General features: G+C 54.6%; 1 protein-coding gene across 2 annotated transcripts in view; it reads right to left on the bottom strand.

Annotated features, from left to right (window-relative positions):
• Positions 1-12,132, bottom strand: part of RPTOR (regulatory associated protein of MTOR complex 1) — a 105,682-nt gene that overhangs the window by 11,857 nt on the left and 81,693 nt on the right. For both annotated transcript variants that reach the window (XM_031064651.1, XM_031064652.1), the window contains exons 26-29: positions 10,301-10,415; positions 9,713-9,837; positions 8,036-8,140; positions 5,391-5,438 (exon numbers count right to left, since the gene is read on the bottom strand). In XM_031064651.1, the coding sequence (XP_030920511.1) occupies positions 5,391-5,438; positions 8,036-8,140; positions 9,713-9,837; positions 10,301-10,415 (393 nt within the window). The remainder of the gene's footprint in view (positions 1-5,390; positions 5,439-8,035; positions 8,141-9,712; positions 9,838-10,300; positions 10,416-12,132) is intronic.

The raw sequence follows: 12,132 nt of genomic DNA, 5'->3' as shown, positions 1-12,132 counted from the left end.
CCCTCCCCCTCAGAGCAGCATCCCTGCTTCTCAGAGCAGCATCCCAGCCTCCCAGAGCAGCTGCCCACCCTCTCCTCGATGCCAGCCCGGGTCTCTGGTGCTGAGCAGAGTTTCATAAGCAGCCAGGGCTGGAGGCAGAGCCCTCTGCAATGCAGGACTGCAGCTGCTGCCCCGAGCACCCTCAGCGCCTCCATCCCCGGCTCTCGCCCCACAATGAGCTGGCCCACGAGGTACAAACGTGCCTTTGGCTGGGTTTGCTGCAGGAACCATCCCCAGCAGGACACCAGGCCTGCCCCAAGGTGCTCCTTTGTCACCAAAGGGCCACCAGAGCACAAAGGGAACGGCACAAACAGAACATCCAGAGCACAAAGGGAACAGCAGCACAGCCTGTGAACAGCCAGTTCTGCTCCAGGGGATGGAGTGACCTTGTTTTGCAGCTTCACAGAAAACACTGCCCCTGTCTCCTGCCTGAGCACCACATCTGAGTGGATTCCTGATCCTGCCACATCCAGGGGGTCACTGATTGATGCCAGCAAGGGGGGTTATTTACACATGTGAACAGGACGGGGCTGCTATAGAACGTGCCTCGAGCTGTTTGATTTTCCAGCATCAGTCTCATTCCATGGCTATGACAATGGGAAGATGCCAGCAGCTCACATCCCAGACAGCAGGCCAAAAAACTTAATGTTACAACTCACTTTATAAGCTTCTTGCCCAATCCCACAAAGCAAAAGCACATTGACAGTAGTTCCATCCAACCACTATAAGCACAGGTACCTTTGGTTAAACAATGCTTGTTTATTTCAAATACAATACCTGCTTGTGAGCCTTCAAACACAATGCACAGAGCTCCATTATTGAGCTTTAACCTTCCTAATATCTTGCTAGATAACCTAACCTAACCCTAACCCTTTCTGTAGCTTAGAGACCTATTCAGACAAGCATTAATGCACAGGCCGTTGTTCTATTTGCCTTTGCTTTTTCTACAGTTTAAATAATTTTTCTGCTGACCTATCTCATGTTTGCTGCTTAGCTCCAATCACAGTTCTGCTGTATCTGAGGCCTGCCTTCTGCAGCTTTCCCCAAAACCCTCTGATTTTCCCTCTAATTCTGTGGATTCCCACAACTGATGTTCACTGCAGAGCTGGCATTTTTGGGGGCAGAGTTGCCATTTTTGGGTGCAGAGCTGGTGTTTTCGGGGGCAGAGCTGGCATTTTTGGAGGCAGAGCTGGCATTTTTGGAGGCAGAGCTGGCATTTTTGGAGGCAGAGCTGGCATTTTTGGAGGCAGAGCTGGCATTTTTGGAGGCAGAGCTGGCATTTTTGGAGGCAGAGCTGGCATTTTTGGAGGCAGAGCTGGCATTTTTGGAGGCAGAGCTGGCATTTTTGGAGGCAGAGCTGGCATTTTTGGAGGCAGAGCTGGCATTTTTGGAGGCAGAGCTGGCATTTTTGGGGGCAGAGTTGCCATTTTTGGGTGCAGAGCTGGTGTTTTCGGGGGCAGAGCTGGCATTTCTGGTGCCTCTCTTGGTGTGCCTGTCAGGAGTGTGTCCCTGAGGATATTCAGCAAGGACACAGAGGGGCAGGGAAAGTCTCACTGAGGGAAGAGGCTCCGCAGGGATTACACCAAGGTTGCCATGAGAGACGAGCAGATGGAAAGGACAAGGCTGGAATAAAAGGAGGGAGATGATCATGGAATCCTGGAATGGTTTGGGCTGGAAGGGACCTTAACAACCACCTCACTGCACCCCTGCCATGGCACCACTTCCCCAGGCTGCTCCAGCCTGGCCTGGGACACTTCAGGGATGGAGCTGCCTGTGGTGAGCCTGGAGACCTTGCAGCTCCTGCCTTTCTTATTAAAACTTAAACAGTTCAGCTCAGCTGCTGCTCCCTGGAAGAGGCAGGAGCAGGATTTGGATCACCCCAAGCAAGGATCTGCCTGGAGGTGGTGGCTGCAAAGTGCCTGTGCTGAGCCCTGGGCTGGGGGCTCTGCTCCTGCTGCACCCCAGTGTGCCCTGGCCAGAAGGGATCAACTGGGAGTGCTGAAGCACAACTCCAACCTGTGTGAGGAGCAGAAAAGCCCTTGCACAGAAATGTCAGTCACTTGGAAGTGTGTGAGGGGAAGGAAAGCTTCCTCTGACTGTGAAATGTTCCATCCAGAGCTGGCACTCACAGTATGGAGTGAGACAGAAATAGCTGAACTATTTCTATGTACAAGCATGGCAGAGATGATCCAGGATTGGCTCATGTTTCCATGCTCAACTCAGAGCATTTTGGGATGAGGAGTGAACGTGGGATTGAATACTAATGATCATTTCCTGTTTAATTAACAGAGGTCCTACTCCAGGATGCTACAACTGAGCCTGCAGCCCACTCACAGGGCTTTGGCTCCTGGGCTTGGCACCTGAGCTGCTCCTCACTGAGCCCCTCTGAGCACCTGAGCTGCTCCTCACTGAGCCCCTCTGAGCACCTGAGCTGCTCCTCACTGAGCCCCTGAGCTGCTCCTGAGCTCCTCCTGCTCACAGGTGCTGCTCTGAACACCTGAGCTGCTCCTCACTGAGCCCCTCCTGCACCTGAGCACCTGAGCTGCTCCTCATTGAGCCCCTCTGAACGCCTGAGCACCTGAGCTGCTCCTCACTGAGCCCCTCCTGCACCTGAGCACCTGAGCTGCTCCTCATTGAGCCCCTCTGAACACCTGAGCACCTGAACTGCTCCTCACTGAGCTTCTCCTGCACTCCTGAGCACCTGCCCAGCCCCAGAGCTGGCTCTGCCTGGCCTGTCACTGTCCCAGCTGCTGAGAGCAGCACACAGGGCAGAGCTGGCACAGCCCTGGCACAGCCCCTGGCACAGGGCAGAGCTGGCACAGCCCCTGGCACAGCGCAGTGCTGCTGGAATGCTGCTGCTCCCAGCCCTGCACTGCTGCAATGCATCAGGAGCTCAGAGCACAGTTCTCCCCTAAGGGATATTTTGTTCTTAGATAATGAGCAGCAAACCTTCCACAGCTCAGGGAAAGGAGTTTTTAAATGGCTCTGGTGGAGGTGTTGGTGGTTTTTGGTTTGGGTTTTTTTGTTTGTTTGTTTGTTTGTTGCTGAGCCTTGCAAAGGCAGCCCTGGCAGCTCTGTGTGGCTGGGTTTATCCACCCCAGCAGCTGCTCCTGCAGGTGGAACTGCCCACGGCTGCTCCCTCAGCATTGTCCTGAGCCAGAGACATTTGCCTGGATGGGACAATTCCATGGATGCACTCCAGCACCACTGTGGTGAAGGCAGCTGCATTCCCAACATCTGCACTGCCCTGAACGCCAGGGAACGTGGCCAGGCTGTCCTTGGCATTTCAGAGGAGTCAGGAATATCCACAGAACACAACCAAAAGCATCCTGGACTCTGAGTGATCATTTTTAATCACGGGCCCTCCTGGCTGAGCAGTGAAGCACATCCCTGCTTCAATTTCCAGGAAGCAGTGGGAGGGTTGGATGACCTCACTCATCATTAATTTCTACAACATCCTCTCAAAAAGTGTCCCCCTCCTCCTGCCAAGGGCTCTGCAGCGAGGGACAGCAGGAGCTGGGATGCTGGGAATTCAATTAAAAGAACACAAACCCCTGGAGCTGCCATTTCTCCAGTGAATTTATTGCCATCAAACAATCTGACCAGAGCTGTGTCAGCCCTCCCTGCTGATGGGGGCTCCTGGGAGGGGTGGGAAGCTCCTGCTGCTCCCTCTGCCCCTTGCTCTCAGGATGAGCCTGAGGCTGATGCCTTGACCAGCTCCTGGAGCTGTCCCCCTGTCAACCCCTGTCCCCCTGTCCCCTCCTGTCCCCCTGTTCCCCACTCAGCCTGGCCTGGGGCACTTCCAGGGCTGGGGCAGGATCCAAGCATCGCTGATGCTGCCAGGAGAGCACCAATTGCACAGCTCTGCAGAGGGAAAGGGGAATGCTGGGGCTGCCCTTGTCACCAGGAGGGCAGAGGCAGCTGGAGAAGGATTTCATGGCTCTGCCCTGCCCTGGGCAGCTGCATGGATTGCTCTGGAATTCCCTGAACCTGCCCAGGGATTCCTGAACCTGCCCAGGGATTCCTGCTCCTGCCCAGGGATTCCTGAACCTGAACCTGCCCAGGGATTCCTGAACCTGAACCTGCCCAGGGATTCCCTGAACCTGCTCCTGCTCCTGCCCAGGGATTCCCTGCAGCCAAGCCCTGCTAATTTTAGCCTTGGCTGGGGGTTTCCAGAGCCAGGCAGCAGCAGCAGCCACACATCAGCTGTGCTCGCTCCTGCCCTGGCTCCCAGAGCCACAGGATGTGCTGAAGTGCACTGAGGAGCTCTGAATCAGCCCCTGGCAGGAGCCTGGCTGATGAATCAGTGCAGACCCAGCCAGCTCTGATCAGTCAGCAAAGATCAATAATTGATGAACATCCTGAGGTGACGCCCCCAGCACCAGGGATGCCCTGACACATCAACCATCTGCTCCCCACCCCCGTGGGATCCAGCCAGCATCCAGAGCCTCACAGACCCTGCACATTCTGTGGGACAAGGCTGGGCACTTCCCCCACCTTCCCTCCATGCAGCAGAGTGGAATTTGTGACATTTGTCACAGCCCCAGAACCCCAGAAGGATCTGGGTTGGGCACAGCCCACCCAGTGCCACCCCTGCCATGGCAGGGACACCTCCCACTGTCCCAGGCTGCTCCAGCCTGGCCTTGGGCACTGCCAGGGATGCAGGGGCTGCTCTGGGCACCTGTGCCAGGGCCTGCCCACCCTCCCAGGGAGGAACTACTGCCATGGATCAACCTACACTTCCCCTCTTTCCCCTGTGGTTTATCTCTGCCAAGGGTCCTCGGTTCTGAGGCTGCTGGGAAAGACTCCCCAGCACCTCCTGTCCACAGGATCTTAAATAAACCCCAGCACCTCCTGTCCACAGGATCTTCAATAAACCCCAGCACCTCCTGTCCACAGGATCTTCACAAATAAACCCCAGCACCTCCTGTCCACAGGATCTTAAATAAACCCCAGCACCTCCTGTCCACAGGATCTTCACAAATAAACCCCAGCCAGCCCCACAGCAGCTTGGTGCTGGCTCCACTTGGAGCCTCCCTCCCAAACCCTTCTGCTTTGAAATGTCCCTGGAGAAGTGAGAGTCCCAAATCCCCCCACCTCCTGTGGCTGAGGGGGCTCAGAGAGGCTGACAGGAACCTAAGGAAGATTCTCCTGCCCCAGCAGGGCTGTGCCTGCCCTGGGAGCACAGATCCTGCACTCCTCACGGGCACAGACACGGGGCAGGGCACGGCAGAGGGGGCAGAAAGCTTTCCAGGAGCCAGAGATCCCTCAAAGCACAGCCAAACCCCACCCAGCCAGCCCAGAGAGCTCCTGGCCACCCCCCCGAGCACGGGAACAGGAGCAGCACTCACCTCCCTGCTTGCTTCTGTCCAGGTAGATGGACACCCTGCGGGCCAGACCTGTGGGGAGACAGGGTCAGGGGACACAGGGTCAGGGGGTGCTGCTCAGGGCCAGCCAGAGCAGAACCCAGCTGCACACAGGGACCAGAAACAGCAACTCGAATGCAGGAACGTGAGAGAAGCAGCAGCAGCAGCCAGAGCAGCTCATGGCTCCCTCCCTCCCTGCAGCACAGCAGCCTGTGGGCAGCAGGAGCACACAGCAAGGAGCCCTCCTGGGGCTGGGCCCTGCTCCCAGCACTGCCAGGACAGACACACAGACATCCAGGGAGCTCCTGGGAGCTGCACAGATCCCTGGGAGCTCGGGGCTGCTGCCATGGCTCAGGGTTTGTGCGCCCAGAGCTGGGAGGGCAGCAGGGAGGCAGCTGTGCCAGCCCAGCTCTGCCCTCCCAGAGGAGATGTGCCACTTCTGTGCCAGCTCTGTGCCTGCCTGTGCCAGCTCTGTGCTGGATGTGGCAGCTCTGTGCTGGATGTGCCAGTTCTGTGCCTGCCTGTGCCAGTTCTGTGCCTGCCTGTGCCAGCTCTGTGCTGGATGTGCCAGTTCTGTGCCTGCCTGTGCCAGTTCTGTGCCTGCCTGGGCTGCTCTCCCCCTCAGGCAGCCCTGAGTGTGTCACTGCCCACCCCAGACAACCCAGGGCTGCTCCCAAGCCTCCAAAGGATGAGTTTAGGTATTACCTATTCCTCTCTCCGTCTCTGAGTGTGGAAATGGCCCTGAAAGTCAAGTTCTGGCTGTTCTCAAGAGCAGTCCAGAGGTGAGTGTGACATTATGGCACAGGGGAAAAGCTGGGAGGGGAGGGAAGGAAATCAATAGTGGGAGCGAACAAACTCCACTAAAACTCCTGAGCTCTGCAGCTTCAAAATGCATCCTGAGTTCAGCGAGGCAGTGCTGGAGCACAGCTGTGGGCTTGGCAGCAGATGACTCTGAAGGCTCTCATCTCCACGGGGACTTGCTCCACTTTGCTCTTTTGAAGTGGCTACATTTATTCCTCTCTCCACAAACAGATCTGTCCTTCCCTGCTGCCCAGTCTGCTGGGAAGGTGGAAGGCAAAGCAAACAGGCCCCAGACTGCTTCAGTCCACCAGGGAAAGAAAACGCCAAGGGAAAAAAAAAAACCCAATCCTAAAGAGAAGAGATTGAAAAGTTTCCCCAGTCCTGTTCTGGCAAATGGAACCAGGCAGCTCTCAGAGCTCTCTCAGCAGTGTCAGACACTGAAAATCCTTGCTGGGTGTTGAATCCTGTCCAGAGAGAGGCAGAAGCAGCAGAGGCTCTGCCCTGGCCCAGTGCAGGTGGAGGGAAGGCAGGACAGGGGCACTGGGCTGAGGGAGCTCCAGCCCAGCACCCTCCCTGCCCAGGGCATTCCCAGCTCCAAGGATCCTGAATCCAGGGTGGGAAACATCACCCAGCAGCCAGGAAAGCTGCTGTTGGCTGGCACAGAGCTCCAGAGTGACACAAAGGGCAACTTGTCAGCACTGCTGGGCCCTGCAGAGCCAGGCCCTGCTGCTCACAGCAGCCCCTGCTGCCACCTTGGAAATGCCAGGCTCTGCCATTGGCACAGCAGCTCTGAGCTCCTGCAGCTCCCCATCAGTCCTGGCAGTGCCCTGAGCCTCACACACAGCCCCGAGACACAGGGGAGGGGCTGGGGAAACAACACACACGAGGCAGCCCAGGAAATGCAATGAAGAGCCGAAAGGGCTGTGTCAGGCTCCTGCGATGAACACATCAGCTCAGAAATGAGAACTGTCAGCTTTGAAGGTCAGGATGAATGATGGTGGTCATCTCATGTGACCTCCTGCACAGCATGGGCCAGGCAGCCTCCTCCAGCAGCTCCTCATCAATCCCAGCAAGTGCTGATTGAGCCACAGCACAGCCAGGAAAAGCTGCAGCCTTGATTAGAAATATTCAAGTGACAGAGAATTTGAGCATTAGCACCTGGTGGGGTCTGGGAAGGAGGAACACCCACTCCTGGAATGCTGCAAAACCTCCTTTAATATCCTAAACCTCCATTAATAGCACAAAACCTCCCTCAACATCCTAAAACCTCCTTTAACATCCTAAAACCTCCTGAAATGTCCCAAAACCTCCTTTAACATCCTAAAACCTCCCTTAATATCCCAAAACCTCCTTTAACATCCTAAAACTTCCCTTAATATCCCAAAACCTCCTTTAACATCCTAAAACCTCCTCTAGCATCCTAAAACTTCCCTTAATATCCCAAAACTTCCTTTAACATCCTAAAACCTCCCTTAATATCCCAAAACCTCCTTTAACATCCTAGAACCTCCCATAATGTCCTAAAAACAGATTTCAGGGTTACACAAACTGGTTTTCTGGCTGCATCCCACGTGTGGCTGGATGCCAGTGCTCCTTTTTACACCCTTTTCTGCCCAGCTTTCCTGACATTCCAAGCAGGCCAATGTCTCACTGTGCTGTCCTTCTGCACGTGCCAGATTTAGAGCACACGTCCCTCTGCCACCCCCTGACCCACAATAAACAGGGAAGAACAGGAGCCAAAATGGGAGCTGGGGCTAAAGGAGGTCACAGGTGCCACCCACAAAGCTGCATTTTCAGCTTCCCCCCCCAGGAACCTCAGTGGCACCCACCTCGTGTGCTTGGCAGCATGTCTGACAGCCCCTGCCAGGCTGTCACCATCTCTGGGTTCTTCTCCAGGTCTGCAAAGTTCTTCCACACTCTGATGGCACCATCGTCTGGGGGAGCACAGGGAAAGAACACAAAGCAAAGTCACTGCTGGTCCTGCAGCTCCTTGTGCAGCAGGAAGGAGAGGAGAAGCAGAGCTGAAGTCACACAGACCCCAAAGCCCAGAGTGTCACTTGAACACCTTCTCTTGGAGTTGTTTTCCCTCTCTAATTTACATCCACAGAGCCTAAGGCTTTGTTCTGCTGGAGCTGTTCTGGAAGAGCTTTTCTCCTCCCTTGAACAACCCCTGACATTCAGTGTCTCTCCAGTTCCTTGACATTCATTTTCTGCAGGATTCATCTGTGGATTGGTGCCGAGGGCCACACAAGTACCCACTCAACACAGAACAGCCCCATGGAGGCAGCAGCATCAAAGCCCAGCCCATCAGCAGCAAATCTTTCAAGAACATTGTGTATTTTTTTCAATTTGCTCCCCATCTGTGAAACTTTTGTGCTAAGAATCAATAAATTGAAAGAAATATGTCCTAAAGGCTCTCTCAGCTCCCCTTCCCCCTCCCTTAATTCCACCCAACCTGTGCAGTTGAGCTGGAGAAGCTGCTGAAAACACTCTGAGTGCCAGCTTTGGAATGGTTCCTTGGGAGAGGAGCAGATCTGACTCACAGCTCTGCAGAGCAGAGACTGGGCAAGATCTCCTCATGCAGCCCCTGCTCAGGTGAGACAGGGACTGGAGGGAAACCTGAGGGGTCTGGTGCTGAGGCTGAGTCCTGCCTGCTCTACGTGAACACAGCTCAAGGAACAGAACTGCAGCTCCTGGGCTTTGGCTGCTGCACAGTTTCAGCTCTGGGCAGCAGCTTTCCCCAGCTGAAATCACCTTTCCCCAGCTGAAATCACCTTTATCCAGCTGAAATCACCTTTCCCCAGGTGTGCCACAGCAGGGGTGACCACAGCCTTGCAATGACAAGCAGAGACTCAGGTGGAAATGGCTTCAGCAGGTGTTGGACTGGTCAGTCCTTGGAAATTCTGCTTGAGAGGTTTCAGCACTGCCAGGAAGAACCTGCAAGTCTGAGCCTGGAAATCCTCCTGAGCTGAGAGCAGGAGGTCAGTGCAGGGCTGTCACTGTGATATCTTCTGAAAAATGCCTTCACCAGGATTTCTTCTCCTGGGAAGCTGGGAAGCTTCAGCTTCTCCATGTTTTGTTCCTCTGGAATGTGCTTTGGGGGGTTCTTACCAACAAGTGCATCTTTGATTAGTTCCACGTCAATTGTTTTTACTTAATGACCAATCCCAGTCCAGCTGTGTCGGACTCTCTGGGCAGTCACGAGATTTTATGATCATTCTTGTCTAGCCTTGTGATGGCTCCTTTCTCTTTCTTTAGTATAGTTTTAGTATACCATTTCATAGAATAGAATAGGATAGAACAGAATATCATAATATATCAGCCTTCTAAGAACTTGGAGTCAATTCTCATCTCTCACCTCATCCTGGAGACCCACAACAATTAATAACCACAGGGGGGGAAGATTGGGCTGGAGCAGTCCATGGAGGACAGAAGAGATTCCAGAGCAGCTCACCTGGGCTGGCAGGGTCCCCAGGCCCCCATGGGACAGACACAGTGTCCCTCACCTGTGGCAGTGAGCAGCAGGGAGCAGTCCTGCCCGTTCAGGTACTCCATGGCCGTGATCCGCGTGTACCGGGGGTTCCCGTTGTGGAAGTAATCCAGCTTCTCCCCCTTCTCCCAGTCCCAAAAGCTGCGGAAGGAACAAACACTGAGCTTCCAGTTCTCTGTGCCAGCTGTAGAGAGGCACTCCTTACCCAGTCTGGGATCTCTCCTTTGCAGCTGGGCACAGTTTGATTAACAACACATCACAGAATCATGGAATGGTTTGGACTGGAAGGACCTCAGAGCCCACCCAGTGCCACCCCTGCCATGGCAGGGACACCCCAACTGTCCCAGGGTGTCCAATCCCCAATGCCCAGCCTGGCCTTGGGCACTGCCAGGGATCCAGGGGCAGCCACAGCTGCTCTGGGCACCTGTGCCAGGGCCTGCCCACCCTGCCAGGGCAGGATCTCAACACCTCCAGCTGCTGAGAGAGCCAGGACAGGGGCACAGCTATCCCTGATGTGACCCCCAGCCCTCAGAGCTGCTGTCCCTGCTGTGCCCCACATCCCCAGCCCTCAGCAGATGCTGTGCCCCATGTCCCCAGCCCTCACCAGATGCTGTCCTTGTCAGCCACAGCGATGCAGGGGGTGAAGGGGTGGAACTTCACCACGGAGGGCACGCCTGGGTTCCTGTTGAGGAAGATCTGATCGTCCAGCCGGGAGATGCCTGGGGGACAGCAGCAGCTCAGCTCACACCTGATGGCCCCAGGGATGGGGTGCACAGCCCCAGTGCCACCAGGAACCCACCCCAGTTCCCACCAGGACACCCCCAGCCCTCCCAGGGGTTTCTCAGACCCCCCCAGCTGTCTCAGCTCTTGAGGCACAAACCAAGAACTGTGGTGACAAACCCTTCATCCTCTGGCAAGCAAGGAGAACAAGCCCAGCCACACCCAGGGAAATGCCAGTTTGTGTTGAGGGAAGAACCAACACTATTTATTCAAAATACAAAATATGAAAATGCCTTTTTTTTCCAGTTTAAAATACAGCATTTCACTGTAGCTTGTGCATTATTTATTTAACCTTCCATTTGAGTCCCCTTAAATTTTAGGTTAATTTGCAAATGAAAAATGTATTTTCCACGGAGACCTTAAAATGATGGGTAAAGACTTTTCCCATCTTGTGTTCAGAGCAGTTTGCTATTCACAAACAGTGCTGGGACCCCAGCACTGCTGGGTTCTGGCACTCTCTGAATTCATCACACAAACCCCTAAACCCAGGAGACATCCATTCAGCCCGAGTTTGTTTTAGAATGCATCCATTGAATCTAATTTTCATTAAAGGCTTGTAAGTCTATTTTAATTCTTTTTAATATTTCACGTTTTCATTATTTTTTTAACGAATAGTAGCATTTCAGTCACTCGGGTCAAGCAACCAAATATGAACACTGTCTAGAAAGAGATTTAACTTCTCCAGGCAAGCATGAAAAATCCCCTTCTTTGTATTCCATCAGATCTCCCAGGCCATCTCCTGGGCTCCAGGATCATTTCTGCATTTCTCTGCTTGATGATATTCTGCAGTTTCCTGGTGTGAAGCTCCACTCTGCACTCACAGGAGCAGCCTCCCAGTGACAGGGCTGAGCCTGGGGCACTTTTCCTTCAGCACACTGGGATTTCCAGCCCTGTGTGCCTCCAAAAGCATCCCTGGGAGGAGCAGCCCCCAGCCCTGCTCCTGGGAATGCCTCAGGGAGGACACCAGGAGCTCCTGCAACTGAGGCTCCCCAGCCTCTGCTGCTCAGGGCAGGGAAAATCTGAGGAATGCAAATTCCTCAGGAAGCTTCATTAGGCTCCACTTTATTCGAATAAATTCCTGTGCTGAGAGAATTCCAGCCCAAAGCTCCCTCAGAGAGCCCCAGAGACTCAGCCCCAGGTTCCTGGGGAGCTCCTGCTGATGCAGCACAGACCTGAGGCACCTTGGGAGCAGAACACACACAAATACCCCAAATGAAATGGGGTGCAAGGAGTAAACCAGCACTCACAGAGCTCAGCAGAGCAGGGCAGGTGAGAGACCTCCCTGAGGTGTCTGCTGACCATGTCTGTCCCACAAACCCTGAGCCTGCAGCTCTGGATTTGACCCTCCAGCGTTCCAACCTCCATCCCCTTAAAAGCAGAGGCTGAGCTGGGGACCACAGCCAGCAGCTGAGAGCAGAGAGGTGGGGCAGTAGGAAACACCTGCAGCAGCGGCAGGGAACACCTGCAGCAGCAGAACACCTGCAGCGCTTTGGAACACCTGCAAGAGCAGGGAACACCTGCAGCAGCAGGAGAACACCTGCAGGAGCAGGAGAACACCTGCAGGAGCAGGGAACACCTGCAGCAGCAGGAGAGCACCCGCAGAGCAGCAGAACACCTGCAGCAGTTTGGAACACCTGCAGGAGCAGGGACAACCTG

This window comes from Geospiza fortis, unplaced genomic scaffold (genome assembly GCF_000277835.1).
Source record: "Geospiza fortis unplaced genomic scaffold, GeoFor_1.0 scaffold546, whole genome shotgun sequence".
NCBI classification, from domain to species: Eukaryota; Metazoa; Chordata; class Aves; order Passeriformes; family Thraupidae; genus Geospiza; species Geospiza fortis.
Note: the sequence above shows the minus strand (reverse complement) of the source record. Positions and strands in the feature narration are given on the sequence as shown.